General features: G+C 38.2%; 1 protein-coding gene across 2 annotated transcripts in view; it reads left to right on the forward strand.

Moving 5' to 3' along the window:
• Nucleotides 1-3,421: 3,421 nt before the first annotated feature.
• Nucleotides 3,422-25,000, forward strand: part of LOC138012458 (cullin-1-like) — a 40,427-nt gene continuing 18,848 nt past the window's right edge. Inside the window, exons 1-13 of one of the 2 annotated variants that reach the window (XM_068859234.1) lie at nt 3,422-3,989; nt 7,069-7,151; nt 10,345-10,421; nt 10,815-10,982; nt 12,492-12,542; nt 13,372-13,462; nt 14,414-14,577; nt 15,536-15,604; nt 18,045-18,138; nt 18,487-18,617; nt 19,234-19,341; nt 20,148-20,254; nt 21,025-21,073. In XM_068859234.1, coding sequence (XP_068715335.1) covers nt 3,844-3,989; nt 7,069-7,151; nt 10,345-10,421; nt 10,815-10,982; nt 12,492-12,542; nt 13,372-13,462; nt 14,414-14,577; nt 15,536-15,604; nt 18,045-18,138; nt 18,487-18,617; nt 19,234-19,341; nt 20,148-20,254; nt 21,025-21,073 — 1,338 coding nt within the window. In that variant the 5' untranslated portion in view covers nt 3,422-3,843. The remainder of the gene's footprint in view (nt 3,990-7,068; nt 7,152-10,344; nt 10,422-10,814; nt 10,983-12,491; nt 12,543-13,371; nt 13,463-14,413; nt 14,578-15,535; nt 15,605-18,044; nt 18,139-18,486; nt 18,618-19,233; nt 19,342-20,147; nt 20,255-21,024; nt 21,074-25,000) is intronic. The other variant, XM_068859233.1, reaches the window with a different exon arrangement.

Here is a 25,000-nt window from a genome sequence, read left to right on the forward strand (position 1 = left end):
GATATTCGTAGGATTCAAGTTTAAGAGGTTATTATACCCCCTCCATCTTTCACATTGAGCTTTAGGATCAAGAATGGGTTTTCCACTTTCATCTCTTACAGTAGGTTACGCGACTATAAATCAAACGCTCTACGCGACGAGCCTTGCGACATATGAATTCAAGCAGAATGCGCGCGCAACATTAAACCTAAGGTTCAGCGGATCCTCCGCTAGACGCCATTTTGAATTTGTGATTGCTACAGTAACTTGACATTTATAAATACCATACCTTTTTAACCAATTCGTCGTCACTGATAGCGAGAAGCCGCAAGAAAACTTGCAGTAATTCAGCATTCTCAATCCACCGTCTATATAATCGCTAACCAAGCTTAACCGCTTCCCCTTATATGACTCTTCCCCTCCACACAAACTTAAAGAAGAATCCTTGATTCGACATTCGCCTTGGTTTTTTTAAAATATGTATATCATAAATATATTTTTTTCTGGAGAATTTCGTCGGAAAGCCTTAAATATATATGACACAAAGGGAGAAGAATACTACACTACAAATAATCATAAAAAACACCGTATTTACAATGCTGATAGATAGCAGACTTCCATTTATTATTGTGAATGTCAAGAGAGTAATTGCTTTGGGTCATCCGTGACTCTAATTTGTATGTATACTTCATTTTGTCGATCAAAAACGTCAGTGAAGGTTTTAAAGACAACACTGATAGATAATTTGTCTACCAAAAGGAAAATGATGTGATTGATTAGTTGAAGACTCTTTTCACAAATCCAAAAAATGTCTGCAGCGCTCATACAGTTTACATTTATAAATACCATACCTTTTTAACCAATTCGTCGTCACTGATAGCGAGAAGCCGCAAGAAAACTTGCAGTAATTCAGCATTCTCAATCCACCGTCTCTATAATCGCTAACCAAGCTTAACCGCTTCCTCTTATATGACTCTACCCCTCCACACAAACTTAAAGAAGAATCCTTGATTCGACATTCGCCTTGGTTTTTTTAAAATATGTATATCATAAATATATTTTTTTCTGGAGAATTTCGTCGGAAAGCCTTAAATATATATGAATTCAACACTGGAAAATCTTTGACACCGCAGCGGCACTTAAGTCGAGTGAGTAATATTTGGAGCGGGTCAACAATGTCAAAGGCTGCTGGGAGGTCCAAAAGTAAAAGAATGACACAAGTATTGTCGTCGATCGCTCTAAGTAGATCATCGTTAATTCGCTGTGTCCCTTCTTGTATGCTGACTGAAAGATTTCAAGCAGATTATTATCCTCCAGGTGGTCAGTGAGGAGTGAAGCTACTACCTTCTCGCGGGTTGCTTTGGACGCAAAGCGCAGATTTGACATAGGTCTGTAGTTTTAACAACCGTTGCGGAAAGTATTGCGACGCGACCAGCGTAAGGTGACAAAATGAATCCGAAACTGTCCCCATAACATGTTATAAGTCCAAGAGCGACAGCGGCGCTTTATTCATCGCAAATTTATTTTTTATTCGACTGGTCAGCTTTTCTAGTATTCCTTCGCAGCTTTTTGTCGCTTATTTCTTTCCCACTCGTTACTTCACTCCGACTGAAAACATAACTGGCAAAGGTGCGTAAAGCATCTCGGTAGACCGAGTATTCAAGGTGCTGTTACACTTTGCAATTTTTCGTGCAACTTGTCTCGCAACCCCATTTGTACAGACGTTGTCACAGTACGAAAAAAGTTGTTTTATTTTACACTGGGCAACATTTCATGCAACTTGTCTCGTTTCGATGATCACATGAGGTTAAAGGAACATTTTTATTGGCTGGTGCCGCAATCCGTTGTGACACAAGTTGCAGGACGGATGTTACACTGCGCAATGCTTAGAAATTCGTTGCAACCGTTGCGGAAAGTACAACTCAATTCTACTTTCAGTTCCGCAACGGTTTCTGCAACTGGTCTCGCAATGTTTTTGACCTTTGCAAGGTATGTTACATTGGGCAACGGTTCGTGCAACTTGTCTCGCAATGACGTTTCGAGACAAGTTGCACAAAAAATTGCTCAGTGTAACAGCGCCTTTAGACTCATCTACAATCGTTTAATTTTGTCTCTAGTTTTAATATCTGATCTGAAAGTACAGATGAGGTCAGTGAAAATGTTGACATTTTCTTGCTCAGGAATACTGTTTCAGATCATTCTAGTCGATTTTAGTGGGCAGTTTGGACTCCAACGCCGTCATCGGTGGAATCTTCCAATCACCTCAATACGGAAAGTGGTTTGGTTGCTCAGAGGCGGGGTTTTTTAGCTGACTGTTATATACAATTTTACATGTCAAGTTTGGCGTATTTATCAATTAATAATCTCGTAGTTTGAATCCCAAGAATCGAAAACGATTCCATTATTTGTAAAAAGAGCTTTTCAGTTTTTTATTGAATCAGGTGACACTGTGTTGGCCAATATCACAGCGCGTCCAAGAAACCTTATGATTTCTGCAAAACAGGAAGTTCTAAAATTGGACAGCTTTTATTAGAACTCACATAAAAGATTCTACAACCCTTTCAAAAGTTCTATCCACTGGCAAATGTAACTACTGAATGGCACCGTTCTCTTATCAGTTAAATTACGGGAATTAATTAGCTTGCGTTCTTTCCCGGGGGCGTTCCTCTAAGACAAGGGTTCCTGGAGATGTAGATCATCGCAATTATGAAGGTTACCTGAGCAGCTCTGAACGAATTAAAAGCCTGAAAAGTGTTCAAGCTTGCCGAACGGCCTGAATTCTTCAGTTTTTCCTTTCGTTACTGCTCAAGTACAGTTTCTAACTGCGATGATCTACATCTTAACTTGATTCTTTCCGCAGTTCAAATAGATGTCAATCCTCTCTTGCTTTTACTTTTACTTTTTTGCGTTTTTTTGTTGACGATGGTTTTCTGAAATCCTATACTTTGAACTCATCATACATTGCTCACAGTTCCCACTAATATTAATAACAAAAAACTTCTCGCTAATCTTCAAACTTGAGTAAAAGGTAAGTGAGTTACCCTGTTATTAGTCACCTCATTTCGATGACGAGTCGGCATACCACGTGACTCTCAGTTTGGCAGTTTGGAAACGTCGCGTGTGAATTACTTACCATTTTTAATTTTAAGTCTTAAAACATATTTAACCGCGAAGTTCGCTCCCGGAGCAATATGGCTCATAAAGCGGGGAATGGAGTATACGTGAGTACTTCAAGATTGCCATTGTGCTCATTTGCACTTCTCTTTTGGCTAGCCTGTTCCAGGTTCCCGGATAGTCGGGAAAACGAAAACAACTGCGTGAGAAAAACGAGTCATTTTTTCATAGGCAGTTGTTTCGTTTTCCCGACTATCTGGGAGCCTGGAACAGACTACTGGAAAGAAGCACGGGTAAGCATGCATTGCGGTCAAAGCGTTTGTGACGTAACAAAACTTCAGCCATCTTGTTTTACGTTCCTGTAGGTTATCCTCACCAAGGAAAGTGATTAAAAAGATGGCATTTTTCTCGAGTGACGAAGCAATTGAACAGGAAAACGTTCATTTAGGGGATGGATCTTTCGTCTGAAGGCCATTTTTGTTGAGATACACTTTTCAAGTGAAAAAACAAGGGTTTGATTTATTATTTTTCATATGAGTTGGTGGCTTCATGTATCCATCCAAGTTGTGTTTGACCAACAGCAAATTCGTGGAGTGTAGAATGAAATTATTGAGATTTTAACTACTGGTGATAGCTTTTGGGGGAAATAGTAATTGATACTGTGAAGTGCATCGCTGTCATTCTTTTACTTGGGAGGAAAATTGGAACAGGAAGTCAGTACATTAGCTTGGGTTTGTGGACGCTGTAATTATGAACTCAATGGCTTCTAGGACACAAAATCCACATGGGTTGCGCCAGATTAACTTGGATGAGATTTGGGATGACCTTAAGGAAGGAATTCAGCATGTTTACAAGCAACAAAGTATGTCGAGGCCTCGGCACATGGAACTTTACACGTATCCTTTGTCGAGTTTAGTTTAAGTACTATAGCTAGTGGCCTGGTTTGAATTTGTTGAGCTGTTAAACACAGCTGTGGAATGTTCAAGCATACTATAATCAAGAGAGAAAGTTCCATTGGTGAGAGAATTTTCAGTATGTGAATTTTTCGTTTGCAACTTTTCCATTCCCAGCATTAATTAATTTGGCTGTACACATTATTTTGTCAGTGGTGGTGCTGGTTGAGGTTCTCTGATCTTCTTTGATTTATATATTTCAAGAATTATTTTGTTTGGTTTTTGCAGAGGAACCACATCTGCTTTTCAGGCACCCTACCCTTAGTAACAACCATGGTTCTCCATAATTGCATGGTCAATTTTAACAAGTTAGGGAAAGAAAGTCAAAGTGCTATCAGTGTTTGACATACTATTGGACAAATTGCATTTAATTCAAAATCAGCCTAATCTCAAAGAGATATTCAAGGATTCTCCCTTGCTCTCTTATAGAAAAGGGAAATCACTTGTCAAAGCAAAACTCTAAAGGCTAATGGAACACCATGGACACACAGCAGGAGTTGTGTTGGTCTTTCAAACCCATTTTACACAAAATTGACATTTTTAAAAGCTTCCTTTGAGTTTTAATGGTCAACAGGTTTTTAGAAGGAGGGTAACCGAAAAAAAGCCATGGGGAACCAAAAAAACAAAACTGGTTGCCCAAAGAGCAAATTAGTAAGAAAGTAAGTGTCGAACACTGGCTATACATTGAATTAGTATATACCAAAACAGTGGATAGCGTTGAATGTGCATGCTGATTGGCTACTCAAACTCTGGATATCCATTACTATTCACCTCCAAGCAATATGCGCAGAATTTGCGTCCGAAAATATTGTAATCTTTGCAGAAAGAAATGAATTAAAATCATCTGTTTGTGCTATAATTTATAATATTTTCTCACTGTTTTAGTATATACTAAAACAACTATTCACCTCAGTGTTAGTAGCTACAATAGTGGTGGATATATACCGAGCTGTGAAGCAGCCTGGTAAATATCTACCACTAGCCACCTCCATTTCAGTGAATAGTTGCTAATTAATATCTTCAGTTAAGGACATCTCTGGCAATAACAGAGTGCAAATCTTCAACATTTGCACTGGGAAAGTGTGTCATGCAAACATAAAATGGCATTGTGATGTTGCTATGGCCACAATTTTGCTTCTGGATCTTGTCTCTGTTGGACTGATCTCCTAGACTTTGTTCAAGTAGGAGTGGTTGTCTCATCTTATCTGGGTGCACATTGAGATATTTTATGTAGAACAGAAAGGGCCTGTAGTCAAGAGGGTTGACATCATTGTATAATTTAAAATACTCATCCATATTCAATAGCAGTTTTGATCAATTGGATGAATTTCTCTAGACACGTGAGTAAGTTGTTATACCTAGTAATCCACCCAACAAACCTAAAAGCCTGGCAAGGGATTTGAATGTGGCCCCAGTGAGTGGGGTAAATAGCGGGATAAATAGATGAACAATGGAATGCAAATGAACATGAAGCATTACATAACGCCACTAGTGGCATTATATCTATAAACCTCTTTCATAATGGTGACCCATTAAAATATTCTTTTGTTTTAATGCTAAGAAGCCTTCTAGCCTCACTATGACAAGAAAATTTCAAAAGAATATATGTTTCAAATTAACATATATACAAAAGACTGTAAATGTGTCTCCATTTATGAAAGTGGTCTATAATGCTTCATGTTAATTTCAATTTCATGACTCCAATGACTGAATTTTAACTAAGTCGACCTTAAAGGAACATTGCTCTTGTGAATGGTCTTAGTTGTTCCTTGATATCTGCCACTCGGAGAAAACCTTAAATGCCACTTTGTTCCGTTCCCAGTAGCCTTTGGAAGGCAGTCTTCCCAATCTTTGGTGGCCTAAACTGTCAGTTTGGAATCATGTTATCGTTAGTTCAAGAGCCCTCAAAACACTAAACCGGAATTGTTTTATGCTTACCGGCCAACATGTAGAGAATTTTTGTACATCGCTGAATTACATTTCTTTGATTCCCAGGTGAACTGAGTAACGCTTATGTAGGTAGGTAAAGTCTGTTACGAGCCTAGATAGCCCATCAAGCAGGCGCTTATTCCCGGTTCCTGTAGCATGAAGTGACTAGGAGTATTTCTACTCCCCCCTGGACGGGATGCCAGGATTGGTCAAAATGGCTACATGTATTGAAGATGGAAGAGTATTTTAAGCCATTTAAAACATGCGCAGCATGTGTTTTATATCTGATAAAACACTCCTGCTTAAAATAGCAGGGTTTGAGCTAGGATTTGATCAGTGCGGGGACAGTTTGTCCCCTTGGCTAAAACTGTAGGGGGCATTTTCATTTTTAGGGGGACAGTCAAATTTATTTTCAGTTTTCTTAGGTTCAAACATAGAAACAGGCAAGCTGACAAAAACATATTTTATTACCTGTTACTTGTAAAAAAAAAATTAATACAAACGAAAAAAAAGGTTAGTAAATGGTGTTAAGACTTTTTTTCTGTTCATATTTTAACCTAGAATCAATCACTATGCTTGCGTTATTTTTTCTCTGATTGGTTGAGCATGAGATTTGTGTGTTCAGTAGAGCGTGACTGGAAAAGTGACTTTAAAATGAACGTGAAATGCATTATAAAATTCCTCCCACAATCTGTGTTTCAGCTTGTAATTTTTGTACTGAACTGTATCTCTTGTTGTGTACTTCCTTTTGAGTTTTTTCTTCACATTTTGAAGGGGACAAATTGACCCCTTGGCCGTTTTTTTAACGGGCAACCTTCAATATCAGTGCGGTATTGGCGCAATGGCGCAGCCTGGCTCAAACCCTGTAAATAGTAAATAATATCCAATGTTAAATCTTCCTTGAAAGTCATTACTGAGCCAATTTTGAAAAGCATTGCTGATGCTCTGTTATTGTCATAGATATACTCTTGACTTTGATCCATTATACATTGTACAGTACAGAACCTCCCGTGACATCATCACTTTTTCACTTGAATAATGTAAAAGCATAAATATCTCTGTCTTGAAGTTTGAATTCCTTGACTGTGTTTAGCCATGTGTACAATTACTGTACAAGTGTCCATCAACAATCACAATCCAGAGTTCCAAAACAGAAAAAAGCTCCAAATCAAGGTGGTAAGTTCTGCCTAGAACTCTCAGAGCCCTCGGCTGTTAAATCCTGTTAACAATGGACAGGAAAACCAATATATTTTTGCTGACTACTGCCTTTATAAAAGCAGATGGGCACCTATGCCATCAGTCTGTAAGAGCGAGTGTCCACATTTTTTGCGTTTTTGAGACAACATGGCTGAGTGGTTGCATGTGCCTGCATGTGCAACCCAGTGCCAGAATTGGGTGCTGGGGTCATGAGTTGAATATTCACTGGATATGATGCTTTTTCTTCTTTTTTCTTGTTTTGTTATTTACAATGCAGAAATGCACAGAACAGGAGATGCAAAGCATGATATAATCCCATTGACACCTAAACCGGCTGTAACCGGCCACGCGCGATGACCCCTGAAATACCTAAACCGGCCAAAACCGGCCAAAACCGGCCGTACAAAATGGCGTCTTGATCGGAGTTGATCTTAGGCCTCTACCCAGTCTCCGTTAGGAAATCTAAATTTTTTGTTGTTATGGAGATTTAGTAGGATAATTGACCAATCATTTGCCGTGTTGTGAGCATATTTTGACAGCTGATAAGAGACCCCACAAGGGCTGGCTTTTTGCCCTTTCGATCGCGCGATCAAATTACGCGAAAACAACAGCCGATGCGCCAGATAGCGCACCGAACGATGGGGATATTCATGCTTTTTTTTTTCGGATTCGGAGGATCTAGGAATCTTTTTGGTTTTCCTGTAAGAGGAGGGGATATTAGAGACAAAAATTTTGATTTAGATGGCTTTAAAAGTGATTTATAATATTTCCTCACTGTTCAAAAATCAATTTTAAATGCAACAACACCATACCCTTGCAAAGCACCTGCATTTATTTTTGACTCCCGGGAGTGCAACTGAGGAAACAAAATTAATAATTATTGTTTCTGAGAAATATTTTGGAACAGCTCTATCCAAAGAAAAATTTGACGCTTTGATGCTCTCAGGGGAGCAATCTATGCAGCTCTGATTGGTTCTTCTGTAACCCACATGTGATTGTCATCTACTTAACATTTAGGGAAAGAAATGTGTCGCTCATTTCAGCAGACGTTCGTTTGCGTGACGAGGCTACTGGCCAACTTGTCCTGTGCATGGCCTTAAAGAACTTCTGCAGGACAGTTCTGTAATATAGTATTGGCCTGTAAGCAGAGCAATTTTTTGGAAATTTGGCTTGAATCTTTCAAAATAGCCAAGAGTTCAGGTGACTTTTTTTTCCTCAAAGGTAACAAGAACAACAGGAACTTTTACCCAAATTTTGTGTTTGGCTTGCAGCCATATCAGAATTTAAAAAAAAGAGAAAAGACAAGTGACCTTTTATAGAATTGGTAGCCCCTAAAGGAGCCGTTTAGTTAAATGCTTTCAACGGTTTACTGCCTTCTGCATCACTCATCTTCTTCGCTGTCCATCTCAAACTCGTTGTCTTCTTTGGCTTACACTTCCTGTGCCTCATGGTGTAGATATCGTCTGATTCAAAGTGTTTGAGATTCCTATGTCTTGAAAGATATCACCACTATCTCCTCTGGTATCTGTTTCCATGCCTCACTCGCCCATCAAAGGACAAGATTTGTTGATGGTGCCTCTTTCTTTCCAGTGCTAGTCTTCAATGTTCTCGGGTCACTGATCATCCATTTCAAGTACTTTCTATGGACTCTCTGCAAAGTTCTTTGACAAACTTGGGACTTGGTTTATAGCTGAGAGTTAAGGTGGCTCAAACCACTTCAGCACTTTCAAGAGACCCTGTTATTAGAAGGATTGACACTACAACACTTTATCAGATAACAGCAAAGCTATGGTACCATGTGAAACATCAATAATTATTGTTGAACAAGATGCGGTCATTTTTGAGACGTAACAAGTTATCATGGCAACAGGAAACCCTTGCAAAAACACCCTATATTTTGGCTTTAGTTGCTTATATCTGAAAAACAAGATCGGTGACCCCATTTTTTATTGCACAAAAGTAATCAGCAGACAACTCTCTGCAAGGTTAAAAAAATTTTGTGGAGCGGATTCAGAGCTACCTTAAATTTTTGAATTATTGAAGGTGGCTCTGAGTATGCTCCACATTATTTTTTTAAACTTTGCAGAAAGTTTCATTCAGGCACGCTGATTACATTTCAGAAATAAAAAATGGGGTCACCGAGTGCGTTTTTGAGATACAAGCTGCTAAAGCCAAAAGATGGGGTGTTTTTACTGGGCTTTCCTGTTGCCACAGTAGCTTTTTACATCACAGATATGACCAAATCTTTTTCAGCAATAATTGGTGTTTGATATGGCACCATAACATTGCTGTTAAGTGATAGTGTTCTAGTGCCAATATTATTCTTCTAATAAGGATGCTTCTTTCAAGTGTTGAAACTGGTTTGACCCAATTTAAGCAAATTTTTTCAAAGAAAGGTCTAGGCTGATAGCCGGGATTGGCTTGTATGCGAGTAATTACATATCATGTTACTTTATTTCATAACACATAGCAATTATTCATGTTTATTTTTGAGGGCATTAGTGTTGACTTTATCTTTCCGTAATTAAGGTGATTCCCTGGTTTTTGCATTGTTCAACCCTACTGCGCATAATTTCTGGCGTCGCTGACCCGCGCTTTAGCTTGCACACATTGAAAAAATGGCGGATTTTCACTGACGCTAAGCTTAATCTGTCAAGGAATGGCTAGTTTCTCCTGAACAAGCATGGGGACCCCTCTTTTTAATGGTGTTATGTACTTGTAATAGGTACACAGAAAATATATTTGAAGGAGAAAGAAAGTTGGATGGTAGAAGTTGTAGTATTAATTTTATATATAAATGATGTGAAAACTGCATTTGGAGCCAGACATTCAATCAAGACATCAAGTTTTCAATGCTTCTCATGTAATTTGGTAAAAAGACTTAAAATAAAGGGCTTGCAGCACAATAACAAGCACGGTGATCCCATCTTCTTACTGCATTTTTTATTATCTTGTTCATGAATATCAATTGTGCCAAGTTTGACAGAAATCTGGATAGTACGTCATTTTCTAGGAAATTACTACAGTAGTATAATTATCTGAAATTGTGTTTTATTGTTTTTACTGAATGAAAATAGAAAATGATTGGGTATTTTTGTTCTCATTATGATCACAATCATTTATATCAGTCATTTTTGTATTAAAGGATTTTTGCTTTTGTCTGGTGTTGCAGGAGCTCAGTTTGTTGGTCATGAATTGTACAAAAGACTTAAAGACTTCCTTAAGAATTACCTCACTGGAATGCAGAAGGTACAGGAGTGAAAAAATGCAGCATTGAGGGCATTGGTGCAGACTTGGCTTCACCTTGATTTAAGCTTCAGTACCAATTTCTGTACCCTATTTTTATATACAAATGTCAGTTTTGTTATGAACTAAAATAGAAGGGGGTTTCCTTGTTTTTTTAAGCTTCTGTGGCCATAACTGGAAAAGAAGGCCAAAAATTAGAAATTTGTACAAGTTAACCTATCGACATCCAAACCGGCTGAAACCGGCCAGACTTAGTATTTTACTCTGTCTAACGCCAGACGATTTTACTCGTCAATGGGGAACCCCTGGGAGTCAATGGGTTAATCACTCACTGAAAAACTGTCTCCATTAATTTGCCTCTTGAAAAACTACATTGTATTTTGTTTATTTTTAAAGGATGGTTCTGATCTCATGGATGAGTCAGTATTGAAGTTCTACACTCAGCGTTGGGAGGATTATAGATTTTCAAGCAAAGTATTGAATGGAGTATGTGCATATTTGAATCGACATTGGGTTCGACGAGAGTGTGATGAAGGAAGGAAAGGCATTTATGAAATTTATTCGGTGAGATGTTGATTTTTGTTTCCTCCCATGATACCAAAACGATTCTAAGCTGAATTGATGGTGAAAATTTGCACTTCTTAGGTATTAATTTTTCATCCTTCTCTAGGGAACATGGACTACTCCATGTTTTGCCTTTCAGTCAAATAAATTGACTGAAATAATATTGTGATCCCTTTCTTTATTTCTCATTGTCTGCTACATGTATCGCATCATGTATACAGGGTTACGTATGCATCTCGAACACCCTTGAATGTTTAGAGTACATTTTCAAGGCCTTCAAAGTCCTTTAAAATCTCTACTCTTCATTCCTGGTCGTTGAAAGTCCTTGACTTTTTTCTCACCGGTCGAGAATGGTTACCATGCCGTAGCATTATTTTCATCCATGTACGTTATGGAAAATGAGCAAGAATTGCACTGTCACGTAAATAAAGAAGAGATCCTTGAAATTTTAAAATTTGGCCATTGAAAGTCCTTGAATTTTTGGTCTGAAAACGTGTATGAAACCCTGTCAGTATATAGTAACACTATGTGAATAACATGCATTTTTCAATATTTGTTCTACTCCAAAAACATCATCAGTGAATAGTGTCCGTCCTACTTAAAGGGGCACTGTCATGCTAAATTTGCTGTTTTTTGGTCAAAACTGAGTAAAAATCTAAATTAGTACTTATGCTCACACATACAACATTCCTGACAACCCACTGACAAGATATGAAATATACTTTTTGCACAATGACTGTGCTATTTGTGTTAAACAACATCATCGCTCTTTGGAGGTTGGGTGCCCGAAACATCCTGGAGCTTCCACTATTGGCAGCCAGCTCCAAGATGGAGACTGCACCGATGGCTGGCAAGACCTGACAACCCAGCCATGAGCCCCCACGCCCCCGAGAAGAATGGGCACCCATCACACTGATACACAGTGGAAAGCAGAGGGTGGGGAGGGAGGGAACAAAAACCGCTAAACGCTCAACACACAATGCTGCTACTTCCCGCCACACTGATAAATGAGCGATACAGCCCAAAGCACGAGGTATTCCACGCATGCGCCAGTACACTACAACCACTGACCTGCAGTCGCTCTTAGTTGTTTACTTTAATTCTTGGCGACTTTCTGCAGACATGCACCATCTCCAAACTTGAAAAAACTGGCCATTTTGTTCAAATTTTGATCCATTTCCATCCTCTTCATCCATGGGTGCAAAATTTAATAACAAAGAATAGCTTCAGTCCACTTCAATGGTTCTTGGTAACAAAACTGCACCATAATTTTTTTGGTCTTGATTGATGCAAAGACGTATTTTAGTGTTTTGAACATAAATTTGGTTTTATCAATGGAGTTGCTAATGTACGTGTAAATTGACTACCACCGTTTCTTTAGAAACTATCCCCTTCATTCATTTAGTGTTTTGAAGTTTGACTGAAATAGAGTGACACTGCCTCTTTAAGCTCATATGTATACGGTACCTGTGAATTTTAATATGTTTTATTTTGATGTCATTTTTGTAGCTAGCCTTAGTTACCTGGAGAGAGAATCTTTTCCGACCACTAAACAGACAGGTGATAGAAATTATTTTGTTTCATACCATAAAAGCTGCCAACTCATAGATACCAGTACATCTCATGCATTTACTGTAATAAGTGTAACCCATTGACTCGTCAGGTGTCCAGCACACCTCCAGTTGACAGATGAAATTGTCTGGCAGTAGACAAAATCTGTCAAGTCTCTCTCACTCCCAGGAGTCATTGGGTTAATGATTAGAGAAGCAATTTGAGTTTTTTGCTTGGTAACAGAGGATTTTCATTTTGAATTCGTGAAAGGGTAATTTTTAAGGTTAAGCTGAGTTGTGTTTGATATGTTGGTTGTGATAAAGGGCTGCTTTTATGAAGTACAGAATTTATAAAAGTCATAATATTATTTGAATGCAGAGAGAATTTACAGTCTTCAAATGATCATCACAGTGATGAGCACTACTTTAGTAGCAAAATGGAAGCCTTGAATGGGATTTGGACCTGTAGTATAACATGTGTTACCAGCGTAGTGTTCTACCAGTGTTCTATCAAGTCAACTAGAAGAAGGAAGATGAATACATAATTATGAAGTACAGATACATGAATAAAATATTTATTATTGGACTTTCATACAATTAAATATTATATAATTATTTCCAATGTACATGTATCCATCCTCTATATGGTTATTATGAACTCACAATGTGACCAGCTCCCAATTGGCTTGATAGCAATTGGCATTGGTAGAGGTTTGCAGTGGTAATGCAGAGGTTATTGGTGATAATCAATTCAAAACTTAACTTTATTCTGTTTTTGTATGCATCAAAATCACAGCAATTTCATCCTTTTGATCTTTTGATGTTTTGGGCCATGTCAGGTTACAAATGCAGTGCTTCGGTTAATTGAAAGAGAAAGAAATGGCGAAACAATTAACACCAGACTTGTGAGTGGTGTTATCCAGTGTTATGGTGGGTGTTACAACTTTAAGTCTGTCCATTCATGTTATTCATATGGATGAATATTTAGGACCCAGTGGTCCCGTAATTATGTCCAGCTCTGACTACCAATTGGAGTGTGACTTGTGGAACTTGTTAGTGCTTTTGGTCAAAAATTTGTCTAAGTACAAGTGTGTTTGTGTATTTTCTGTATAGTGTTAGTACATATGTACACAGGTACACAATGATGTTCAGGTACAGGTACATAATTATTACCAATCTCTTGACCAAGCAAGCATGCAGTAAATTTTTTAGAACTTTTTAATGTTTTTTCAAATTATGATGTTTTGCCTCATGAAAGGTGGGATAAATTTTCATAGTATCGTTAATATATAGATTTAGCCAAGCTTAAAAGCAGAGCTCCCTGGTTATTTATTCTTACTGCCTGTAGGGTTAGTGAAAATAAAAGGTTTTCGAATTGTCCACGTTTTGGTGTTTCCGGTTATTTCAGTATTCTGTTTTGTTGTTCTTGTTCTCTTTCTCTTTCTCTTTCTCTCTTCTTTCGTTTCTGTTCACGTCATAGGTCCTCCAGGCATTATGCAACCTTATCATCAGGGCTTCTAAAGATATTCCAAAAATTGCAATACAGAGGAAAAAAGCAGCTCTTAACAAATTAAGAATGAACATGCAGCTTTAAGTTTGTGTACCTTGTTTTGACAGCTGTCAATTGACCATAACATGGATGTCCAACATTAAAGATGTATTCTTTAAACTAGTGTGATACTGGTCACATTGGTAGACTTATGGACGGTTGATGGTGTCATAGCTATAAAACATTGATGGGTTACCATAATTATTTTCTTAACTATGGTGCTCCGAATGCTTGCCTTTGGCGCTTGGAGCTCCGCTGTGAATAATGATTATTAATTTTACATCAATTAATTTTACATCCCAGGTGTCTAACTTGCTGTCTTTTGTCCACAGTTGAACTGGGTCTGAATGAAGAGGATCCCTCAACAAAAGGCCCCACCCTTAATGTCTATAAATCATCTTTTGAGTCGGTGTTTTTAGATGATACAGAAAGATTTTATACCACAGAGAGTACAGAATTTCTTAGAGAAAACCCTGTTACAGAGTATATGAAAAAGGTACAGTTGTGTGGTTCTTTTCCTAAACCCTAGCCCTAACCCTAACCCTAACATTCGTTTGTCAAATGTTAGACAATTTTTTTGATTCTGCATTATCTGCTGTAAATGTCCGGGTAATGTATGACATTCTATACCAAAAAGAAGGCTGCTTTTCTTTCACTCAGTTTCATTTTATCTTGCATCATGATGTACATCTACATCTAGTATTATGGAAGATCTGATTAAAAATGTATGTGTTGGGGTTCAGGGATGGCGCAGTGGTGAGAGCACTTTCCTCCCACCAATGTGGCCCGGTTGCGATTCCAGGCTCAGCGTCATAATGTGGGTTGAGTTTGTTGCTTCTCTACTCAGCACCGGGAGGTTTTTCTCCGGGTACATGTACTCCGTTTTTGCCCTCTCCTGCCTCCTCCTCTCCTCGGGGTGTAGGGATGGCGCAGTGGTGAGAGCACTCGCCTCCCACCAATGTGGCCCGGGTTCGATTCCCAGACTTGGCGTCATATGTGGGTTGAGTTTGTTGGTTCTCTACTCTGCACTGAAAGGTTTTCTCCAGGTACTCCGGTTTCCTCTCTCCTTAAAAAGCAACATTTGACTTGATTTGCGTTGATTGTTAATATCACTTTACAGTGTCCCCAATTTGTGCTCCACCGCTAAATCGACTAGACACTTAAATAAAGTTCCTTTCCTTTTTCCTTTTCCTTTCCTCCAATACCAATATGATTTGATATGTATTAACCTGATTTGGTTTTGTTTTTGCATAACCCCACAAGCTGTTCAGCTTTAAACATCATCATGTGAAAATAAAGTTCTGTTAGTTCTATGTTTCCTGAAAAATAAGATGTCTGATCATTTGTTTAACTTCAAACCATTAAAGATCCAATTGAGCTACTCTTGGGCACTTAGTGTTACATCAGTCTTAACTTATGACAATAATATCTGATTATTTCATGAAACATTTTAGGCTGAAGCTCGTCTGTTAGAAGAGCAAAGAAGAGTCCAGGTCTACTTACATGAAAGTACACAAGATGAGGTCAGAAATTGATTGACTTTGTACACAACTTGATGTTGTATTTAATATTTTTTGCATGTACATGTATTTCAGTGTTTCAGCCAGAGAATTCGACTTTCAAGAGGGCCAAATTAATGACCCCTGGGGACCTTTTCTAGGGGCCTGGTTTTTAGGAAAGGGGCCTAGAAATCTGCAGAAGGAAAATGCATCAGGGTACGGGGGAAAATAAAGTGGTTTATTTGGTAACTTATAGGCATAAATGTTGGATATAGGATCCACAATGAAATTTTAACCATACATTGTCCACTGTTTTTTTGCTTTTTGAGAAACAATTTGACAGACCTTGGTGTTGTAGAAAATTGTCTTCTCCGATACATCAGCATGAATATCAATGAACACTAAATCCATGCTACAGCATTAAGTCAAGGCTACATGTACCTATATAGTGTCCAGGCTACTCACAGTTGTGATGCTCATTATTCAACTGAATATTCGAATGTGTATCATTTGTGGTCTACTTTTTGGCAGTGTTCTGTACTAAAAACTGCTTTTGAATTAAATGTGTAAAAAGGGGTCGCTTTTACGATACTACACCTGTGTTAACCCTGCACAGAAAGGACCAAATCAGCACTTTTTTCATTTTTGTGTGGGCCATGTCTGATTGCAATGTGGGATTCCCACAATGTGATGATCTGGCAGAAACACAGGTATTTCTTTGGTGGACACAAGTCAGACATGCTATATGTATAGCCTGGAGGACTCTAAAGATTTAGTGACCTTTAAAGGAACCAGCATGTTGAGTATAATAAAAATTATATTGTTAAGAGAGTTAAAAAGAGGTTGTATGCCTTAAGATTACTTAGGAAGTCAGGGATTCCGCATACTGACCTACAGTACAGATAAACATGTACTGTGCTCTAGTTAGATCAGTTGTAGAATATGAATCACCTGTGTGGGCAGCCCTTGGCCTGTCCAATCTGATTGAGTCTGTTCAGAGGAGGGCAATGAAGATCATTTTCCCAGGTATTGATTATTGGGAAGTCTTAACTCTTTCTGCCCTCCCTACCTTAAAGTCAGCGTAGTGATCTAGCCTGCACAAGGTTTGTCAATGAACTTGCCATTACTGAACCTTTTGGGTCTCTCTTCTTGGATAAAACTGTATGTGATGGTTATATTTTTTGTTTGGGTGATCGCATCTGGCTTGAGAGACCAAGAGGTTGTCTGCATTCTGTACCAATAAATTCTGCACTCTAAAAGGCAACCCTTAGGGTGGGTGTAATTGCTTATTGGAGTTGATGGTAATAATTACTATTGAAAATTGATCTCATATTTCTACACGTACCTATGCCATTGTACAGCTGTATATCCTCGACTGGAATTATGTAGTGGTATGGGTGGTATTTGATATTGAATATTAAAAAAAAAATAGTAGTTTATTTTAATTACATGTAGTATTCTTTAGAGTAGTCTTGTTTGTCTGACCCTCATGTCAATTGAGATTTATGATCTGCCATAGTGTGAGTAAACATATGTATCTACAGTATCTACACTCATGAGGAAAGTGTTGAGCAAATGTGTCCTGGAAGGAAATGCTTTATTTTCCATAATTAAACCTTGTAAGTGGTTGTTTCTCATTCAGAAGGGTTTGATTAAACTTGAAAGCACTGCAATCAAATTGACTTAAAGTGCTGCTACATGTATGACCATAAAATCAACTCTCCTTTTTCTTTGGATTTCAAAACTATTTTAACTAAGATTAAGTGGCCCAACTTTCAAACCTTGATTTAGAAGAGACATGTTAATTGTCACAGTGACTGGAATTTTCCTGGTCTTCCATTACTAACTTTAAAATTTTGCGAGAGCTGGATCACAGAGAAAATGATGTCAAAGACTCAATAGTTTAAGAATGCAACGTGGGTGTATGTGCTTGAATTAATATGCAGCACATGAGTTTCAGGCCTTCAGACTTTAGAACTTGTGTTTTGCATATACAGTGTATAATAGTAGCACTTAAATGCATGTCCCAAAGACTGTAAGGTCATGACTAATAAAGTACATTTTATTGCTGGGAAGTGACTTTATTAGTTACATGTAGTTAAATATACAGTTAATGAAAAGAATTACAGTTTGACCGTTGACTTGCTTCTGGGAAGAAATCTCAGTGTTTTATATTCTGGAGGGGATATTTTTATTTTGTCAAGTCTAGGTGACACACCAGTATTTATAGTATAAACTTATCAGTATACTATAATGGCTTGAGTTACGCTTACTCTATATCTTTTTTGTCATGGCAAGTAAAGGTATGGACATTAGACACCTGCATAATTAATTTTGTCGTTCTTAACGTACATTTTATTATGAACTTAACTGATAAGGGGCTGCCTGTACTTGTCAGACTGAACATTGTACAGTGAATCATGTAGCACTGGTTTGACATATTGGTTACTATTTTTATTTGCAGCTTGCCAGAAAGTGTGAACATGTTTTGATTGAAAAACACCTGGACATCTTCTATGCAGAATTTCAGAACCTCCTAGATGACGATAAGAATGAAGGTCAGTTGCTTCTGATGTTCTCTACCCAGGGGAGGGGAGGGAGGGGGCAATCTGGGCATGGCCCAGGTTGGTCTCCAAGGTTGGTCTCTCCTTGAAGACCAATCTGGGCATGTCCCGGGCTTTTTTTTTTTTGACCCCTAAAGTAAATATACACTTTCATAGTTATTTTTTGCACGCAACCCTAAAGGCTACATATGATGGCGTTTTGCCTAGAACACCTTAAGTTAGATGATGGACATCCCTCCCCTTTTTATATGGGGACACATCTCTTTTGCAATATTCAGTAGTAAATGGTATGCTTCGTGGAATTAAATGCTTACCCTTTTGCTGATTTGGTTTTACCTCTAGATCTTGGTCGCATGTACAATTTGGTTGCCAGGATACCTGATGGACTTGGGCAACTTCGAACCCTGCTGGAAAACCACATTACCAATCAGGGACTGAATGCGTTAGAAAAATGCGGGGATCAGGCTTTCAATGTGAGTTAGGATTTTTCCATGGAAGGTCATTATAGCCGTAGGTACTACCAAGCCCAGTACTGGGTTATTTCAGTAAGTGCACAATGTTAAGGTTGTGTGATGGAACATGATCCAAAAGTTATTGCATTCCAACAAATGAGGAACACATCCTCTTATTGTATTGCTCAAGGGTGACATACAATTTTACGCTTTGGTGGCCATCATGGTGTGGCATACCATTCATGTTGATTCTGCGGTAGGGCCTTGTCAGTGACCATATGATCGCACACATTATTTCTTTTCTTTAAGCACTGGGGTAATACCGGTAGGTATGACTGATGCTTCTTATCGAAGCACCTGTGTTTCTCAGCATTGGCCTCAGAAAACGAAACATGTTCATTACAGGTAGTTTAAATACCACTCCTGAGTTTTCTTCATTTTACAATACAAATTTAATAACAGAGGTTGTGGTTGCCATTATTTTGAGCCTCTTGCAGTGTTGAAGGTTTTGCATTTGTACTGCCAGGTGATTTTATGACAATCCATATCAAGCATGAAAGTAGTTGCTGGTAATTTGTGAAGACCTCTATCATAGTACTGCATTGCTTCTAAATTATGAAATACCATTGTTGCACAGGACCCCAAGGTATATGTGGAAATGATACTTGAAGTTCATCACAAGTACAATGCACTAGTACTGACAGCATTTAGCAATGATGCAGGTTTTGTGGCAGCTCTTGACAAGGTACAGTGTACATTAACTAATCTCTGAAATCACAATGATAAATCGTCTAGTTTTTAAGTGCTGATTTGAAGTAAGAAAAATTGACTAGTACATCTTAAATGTAGGGAATCTATCACTTGCATGTTCATAATTTATCTTCTGTAGGTCTAGCACATGAAACATTTGCTAAATTATCATTTTTGATTCAGTGTGTACTGTATGTGTACTGTATGTTCAGCCAACGGCATGTACATGCTTTCAGTGACAAGAAACCTGTTCTATTACACAAACAACCATGATCATTGGAGCCTTGAACAAATGTTCACTTTTCTTCTCAACCACAATTAGAATGCAAAGCAAATCAAATCAATTTTGCTGTGGTACAGTATTACTGGCAAAGTTGTTTGCACTGAGGTCTAATAATAAAATGTTTTGAATTGTGATTTAATTTGACTTTGGTCAAGGCTTTATCCCTATTCTCTGTTAGGGCCGATTTACACGGTACGATTTTGTCGCATGCGGCTACGGCTTACGACAGGCCCACGACATGATTTACGATTGTTGTGTACATCAGAAAAAATGTCGTAGCATTTTAAAACATGTTTTAAAACGCTGCGACAATTGTAAGTCATGTCGTAGGCCTGTCGTGAGCCTGTCACATGCGACAAAATTGTATCGTGTAAATCGGCCCTTAGTTAGTATTTTGTGTCCCATATTAGTCCCCTGTGGCACTAGAATGACGAGACACTCTATAAAATTTATGTAAGGTGTATGGCTTGCTATTGCCACCCTGTATGTTTTTCTCACTCTCTTTTGCATTTTCACAGGCCTGCGGCAAGTTTATAAATAACAATTTTGTCACTAAACAAGCTCAGAGTTCTTCCAAGTCACCTGAACTGCTGGCAAGATACTGTGATTCCTTGCTAAAGAAAAGGTCTGTCATTAGAAGTAGTTTTGTGATAAATAAGATGTTATGTTGGAAGATTATTATGGATGTGAAAAATACTTATGCTTTAAAATGTCAACTGTCCCTTAATTGCTATAATTGTAGTTATGTTTTGGACAAGTGAAGCATTGTGGAGACCCTGACAGGGTAAATTCCCATAAGCAACATGGCCCAAAAAGTAGCGACAGCACATAAAATGAAATTCTGACAAAAGACATCCCTTCCCAGCAAAATTCCGACAATGACGTCAAGACCGAGAATGAGCCGATTAAACCCCGATATGAGTGATTTTAGGGGCCTCATTGTGACTAATAGGTACCTGTGTCGAAATTTAAAATTGCATCTTAAATAAAGGAATTGCAAAATCCAAATCTTTATACCATTGCATTTGGAAATGTGTAAGGCTCTGTCACTTGTTGTAAAAATAATGAATTGATTGTCAGAAAACAGTTCTGTAAACAGGGCCAAAATATAATAGCCTGTGAGCAAGCTCGCTTGGGGGTGAAAAATGTGTTCTCTCCATTTTTCACCCCATTTTTCACCCCCAGAGAGAGCTTAAATAAATGAAATGATAATATACTTTTTAGAATGTTATTCCATAAAAAAAAAAATGTTATCATCTCATATCATGGCAAAGACCTTCATTAACACTGAAACAGTCTATGTTGGTGGAGAACACATATACAACTTATTGATTAAAATAATAATTATTAGTAGATTGAATGTATTAATTGATTGAAAGCTTTAATTGTTTACAGTTCAAAGAATCCAGAAGAGGCTGAACTAGAAGACATTCTTAATTCAGTGGTAATTCTACTTGAAATATTTCTGAATCAGTGGTTTCACATTTGAGTTGTATTATTGTCCTTAAAAGGAATGGTCCTTAAGAGGGAATTTGTTTGGTGGGTAACAAAGCAACCAAAGACCAGAGTACTTGTTGAATTTGTATGATAGCAGTATTATTGTTGGAAGTACGATGGTACGTTTAATGACTATGTTGTGGCTCAATTTTTTTTACTGGTTCAAAGTTCTTCAAACCACTTCAACTTCAAGGCTGCTGCCTAAGAAAATTTTCTGGGAGCCCTTCAGGCTTCCAACATTAAAAGTTAGTAGCCCGAGTCATTTTTTTCAAGAACCCAGAATTAATTCCAGCTGGGATCAAATTTGCAAGAAATGAGTGAAGAATGAATCAAGTAAGGCGCCCGTTGGGCAACTTGTTCAGAAATTTGGTCGCCCGCTCTCGCAAATAAGGCACCTCAGGCGACCTTGTGACCATTAGGCAGCAGCCTTGAACTTGATTTCTCTTTGGTTCAGATTATGATAGTGAATAATTGACAAAGCAAAATCAAAATTGGACTGTTTGAAACATTTGAAACAAAGAAAAACTTTGAACCACAACTTTTTATGCATGTACATACACAGTCAATGAACAAAGGATTTTCACAAGAGATGCTACCAGGTGCTACCAGTGTGTTCCAAGTTCATATCCTCGACATGATAATTGGGACCTTTAGATACGAGGACGAGAGCGAAAACGAGATTTGGCTACTGGTTTTAACGAAAGATTATAACCCGGTCGATTATTCTTACCCCTTTTTCACCCCTAAGAGGTACTAAATTATAGGTTTTAATTGGACAAAATTGCAAAATAGTTAATTTTCAAATATCTTCTGTCACAATTTTTCGGCTCAATACCCTAAGAGGTACCAAAACCGCTATTTTAACCCCTAAACGGTACGACGAGGACCCCCGTCCTTTTTATATGGAAGTTCCCCAACCCCCGGGTTAATCTTACTCTTTGTTAGCAGCATAGGTTCCTCAGATTTTCTTATTGCTGGTAACTGAGCCTTTTCCTGATCGAAAAATGCCGCAACCACTACCGTGTTGGTGACTTGTTTTGGTGCGACGACCTTTTTGCAAAACCTCGTACTAAAATGACGACGGTATCACGTTTTCCTGCCAAAATGACGCTGGTTTGCGTGAGCTCGCTGTTGTTCTATGAGAAAATCTCGTACTCGTAGTCGTTCTCGTCCTAGAATCTTTAATATGAATAATTAGTATGTGTAATGAAATGGCGACGAGTGAAATTAGGAAATAATTTCACTTGCGTTTTGTCAAAATTCTGATAATTTCCCTCGCCTAAAGGCTCGGGAAATTATCAGAATTTTGACAAAACGCGAGTGAAATTATTTCCTAATTTCACTCGTCGCCATTTGATTACACATACTAATTATTCACGCCTAAAGGCTCGGGAAATTATCAGAATTTTGACAAAACGCAAGTGAAATTATTTCCTAATTTCACGAGAAAACCATTTGATTACCTTTTAATGTCGTGGGTGACAAATTACGCTCACAACCGTAATTCCAAAATCGCTCGAGTACTTTATCCAACTGCTCGGGAAGAATCATCTCCAGGTTTTTCTCAAGGGTATTTTCGTCACACCACTTCTCAAAAACTCTCACCCAGTTAATTGTGCTCTTTCACGTATTTAAATTTTCTGTCGCTTCTTTTAATTTCGTCACTTCTTTAATGGTCACTGTCTTAAATCTAGACGCCATCTTGGCTCTGATCGAGATACAAGAGATGTTACCATGGCAATTTTGTAATATGGAAGTTCCCCAACCCCCGGGTTAATCTTACTCTTTGTTAGCAGCATAGGTTCCTCAGATTTTCTTATTGCTGGTAACTGAGCCTTTTCCTGATCGAAAAATGCCGCAACCACTACCGTGTTGGTGACTTGTTTTGGTGCGACGACCTTTTTGCAAAACCTCGTACTAAAATGACGACGGTATCACGTTTTCCTGCCAAAATGACGCTGGTTTGCGTGAGCTCGCTGTTGTTCTATGAGAAAATCTCGTACTCGTAGTCGTTCTCGTCCTAGAATCTTTAATATGAATAATTAGTATGTGTAATGAAATGGCGACGAGTGAAATTAGGAAATAATTTCACTTGCGTTTTGTCAAAATTCTGATAATTTCCCTCGCCTAAAGGCTCGGGAAATTATCAGAATTTTGACAAAACGCGAGTGAAATTATTTCCTAATTTCACTCGTCGCCATTTGATTACACATACTAATTATTCACGCCTAAAGGCTCGGGAAATTATCAGAATTTTGACAAAACGCAAGTGAAATTATTTCCTAATTTCACGAGAAAACCATTTGATTACCTTTTAATGTCGTGGGTGACAAATTACGCTCACAACCGTAATTCCAAAATCGCTCGAGTACTTTATCCAACTGCTCGGGAAGAATCATCTCCAGGTTTTTCTCAAGGGTATTTTCGTCACACCACTTCTCAAAAACTCTCACCCAGTTAATTGTGCTCTTTCACGTATTTAAATTTTCTGTCGCTTCTTTTAATTTCGTCACTTCTTTAATGGTCACTGTCTTAAATCTAGACGCCATCTTGGCTCTGATCGAGATACAAGAGATGTTACCATGGCAATTTTGTAATATGGAAGTTCCCCAACCCCCGGGTTAATCTTACTCTTTGTTAGCAGCATAGGTTCCTCAGATTTTCTTATTGCTGGTAACTGAGCCTTTTCCTGATCGAAAAATGCCGCAACCACTACCGTGTTGGTGACTTGTTTTGGTGCGACGACCTTTTTGCAAAACCTCGTACTAAAATGACGACGGTATCACGTTTTCCTGCCAAAATGACGCTGGTTTGCGTGAGCTCGCTGTTGTTCTATGAGAAAATCTCGTACTCGTAGTCGTTCTCGTCCTAGAATCTTTAATATGAATAATTAGTATGTGTAATGAAATGGCGACGAGTGAAATTAGGAAATAATTTCACTTGCGTTTTGTCAAAATTCTGATAATTTCCCTCGCCTAAAGGCTCGGGAAATTATCAGAATTTTGACAAAACGCGAGTGAAATTATTTCCTAATTTCACTCGTCGCCATTTGATTACACATACTAATTATTCACGCCTAAAGGCTCGGGAAATTATCAGAATTTTGACAAAACGCAAGTGAAATTATTTCCTAATTTCACGAGAAAACCATTTGATTACCTTTTAATGTCGTGGGTGACAAATTACGCTCACAACCGTAATTCCAAAATCGCTCGAGTACTTTATCCAACTGCTCGGGAAGAATCATCTCCAGGTTTTTCTCAAGGGTATTTTCGTCACACCACTTCTCAAAAACTCTCACCCAGTTAATTGTGCTCTTTCACGTATTTAAATTTTCTGTCGCTTCTTTTAATTTCGTCACTTCTTTAATGGTCACTGTCTTAAATCTAGACGCCATCTTGGCTCTGATCGAGATACAAGAGATGTTACCATGGCAATTTTGTAATTTCACATGTGAAATTATAAATAAACGCTGAAATTTCGCGCCTAAATTAAGGAGTAATTTGTCACCCATGATAGAGCGAGTTTCAATTGAGTGTCGTAAAACCAAAGTAATTACTTTGGCCAATCAAAAAGGACTGAGACAATCCGGCAAACCAATCAAAACTCGAAGTAATTACACGTAGCCGACACAAAGCGCGGGAAAATGTGCACGCGTGAGCCACGATTGGTTTTGGTTTCACTTCTGATTGGATGAAAAAATGGCGCGAGAACTTTGAACCAATCACTGAGTGAAGTAATCATAAACCAAAGTAATTATCTAATTACTTTCGACACTCAAATGAAAACCGCTCTATTATGTATGGTATTGCTGTATGTGTTGAGTGTTTCGGTTCTCTACTTTGCTCTTAGAGGTTTTTCTTTGGGTACCCTA

Source organism: Montipora foliosa, chromosome 8 (genome assembly GCF_036669935.1).
Source record: "Montipora foliosa isolate CH-2021 chromosome 8, ASM3666993v2, whole genome shotgun sequence".
Taxonomy (NCBI): domain Eukaryota; kingdom Metazoa; phylum Cnidaria; class Anthozoa; order Scleractinia; family Acroporidae; genus Montipora; species Montipora foliosa.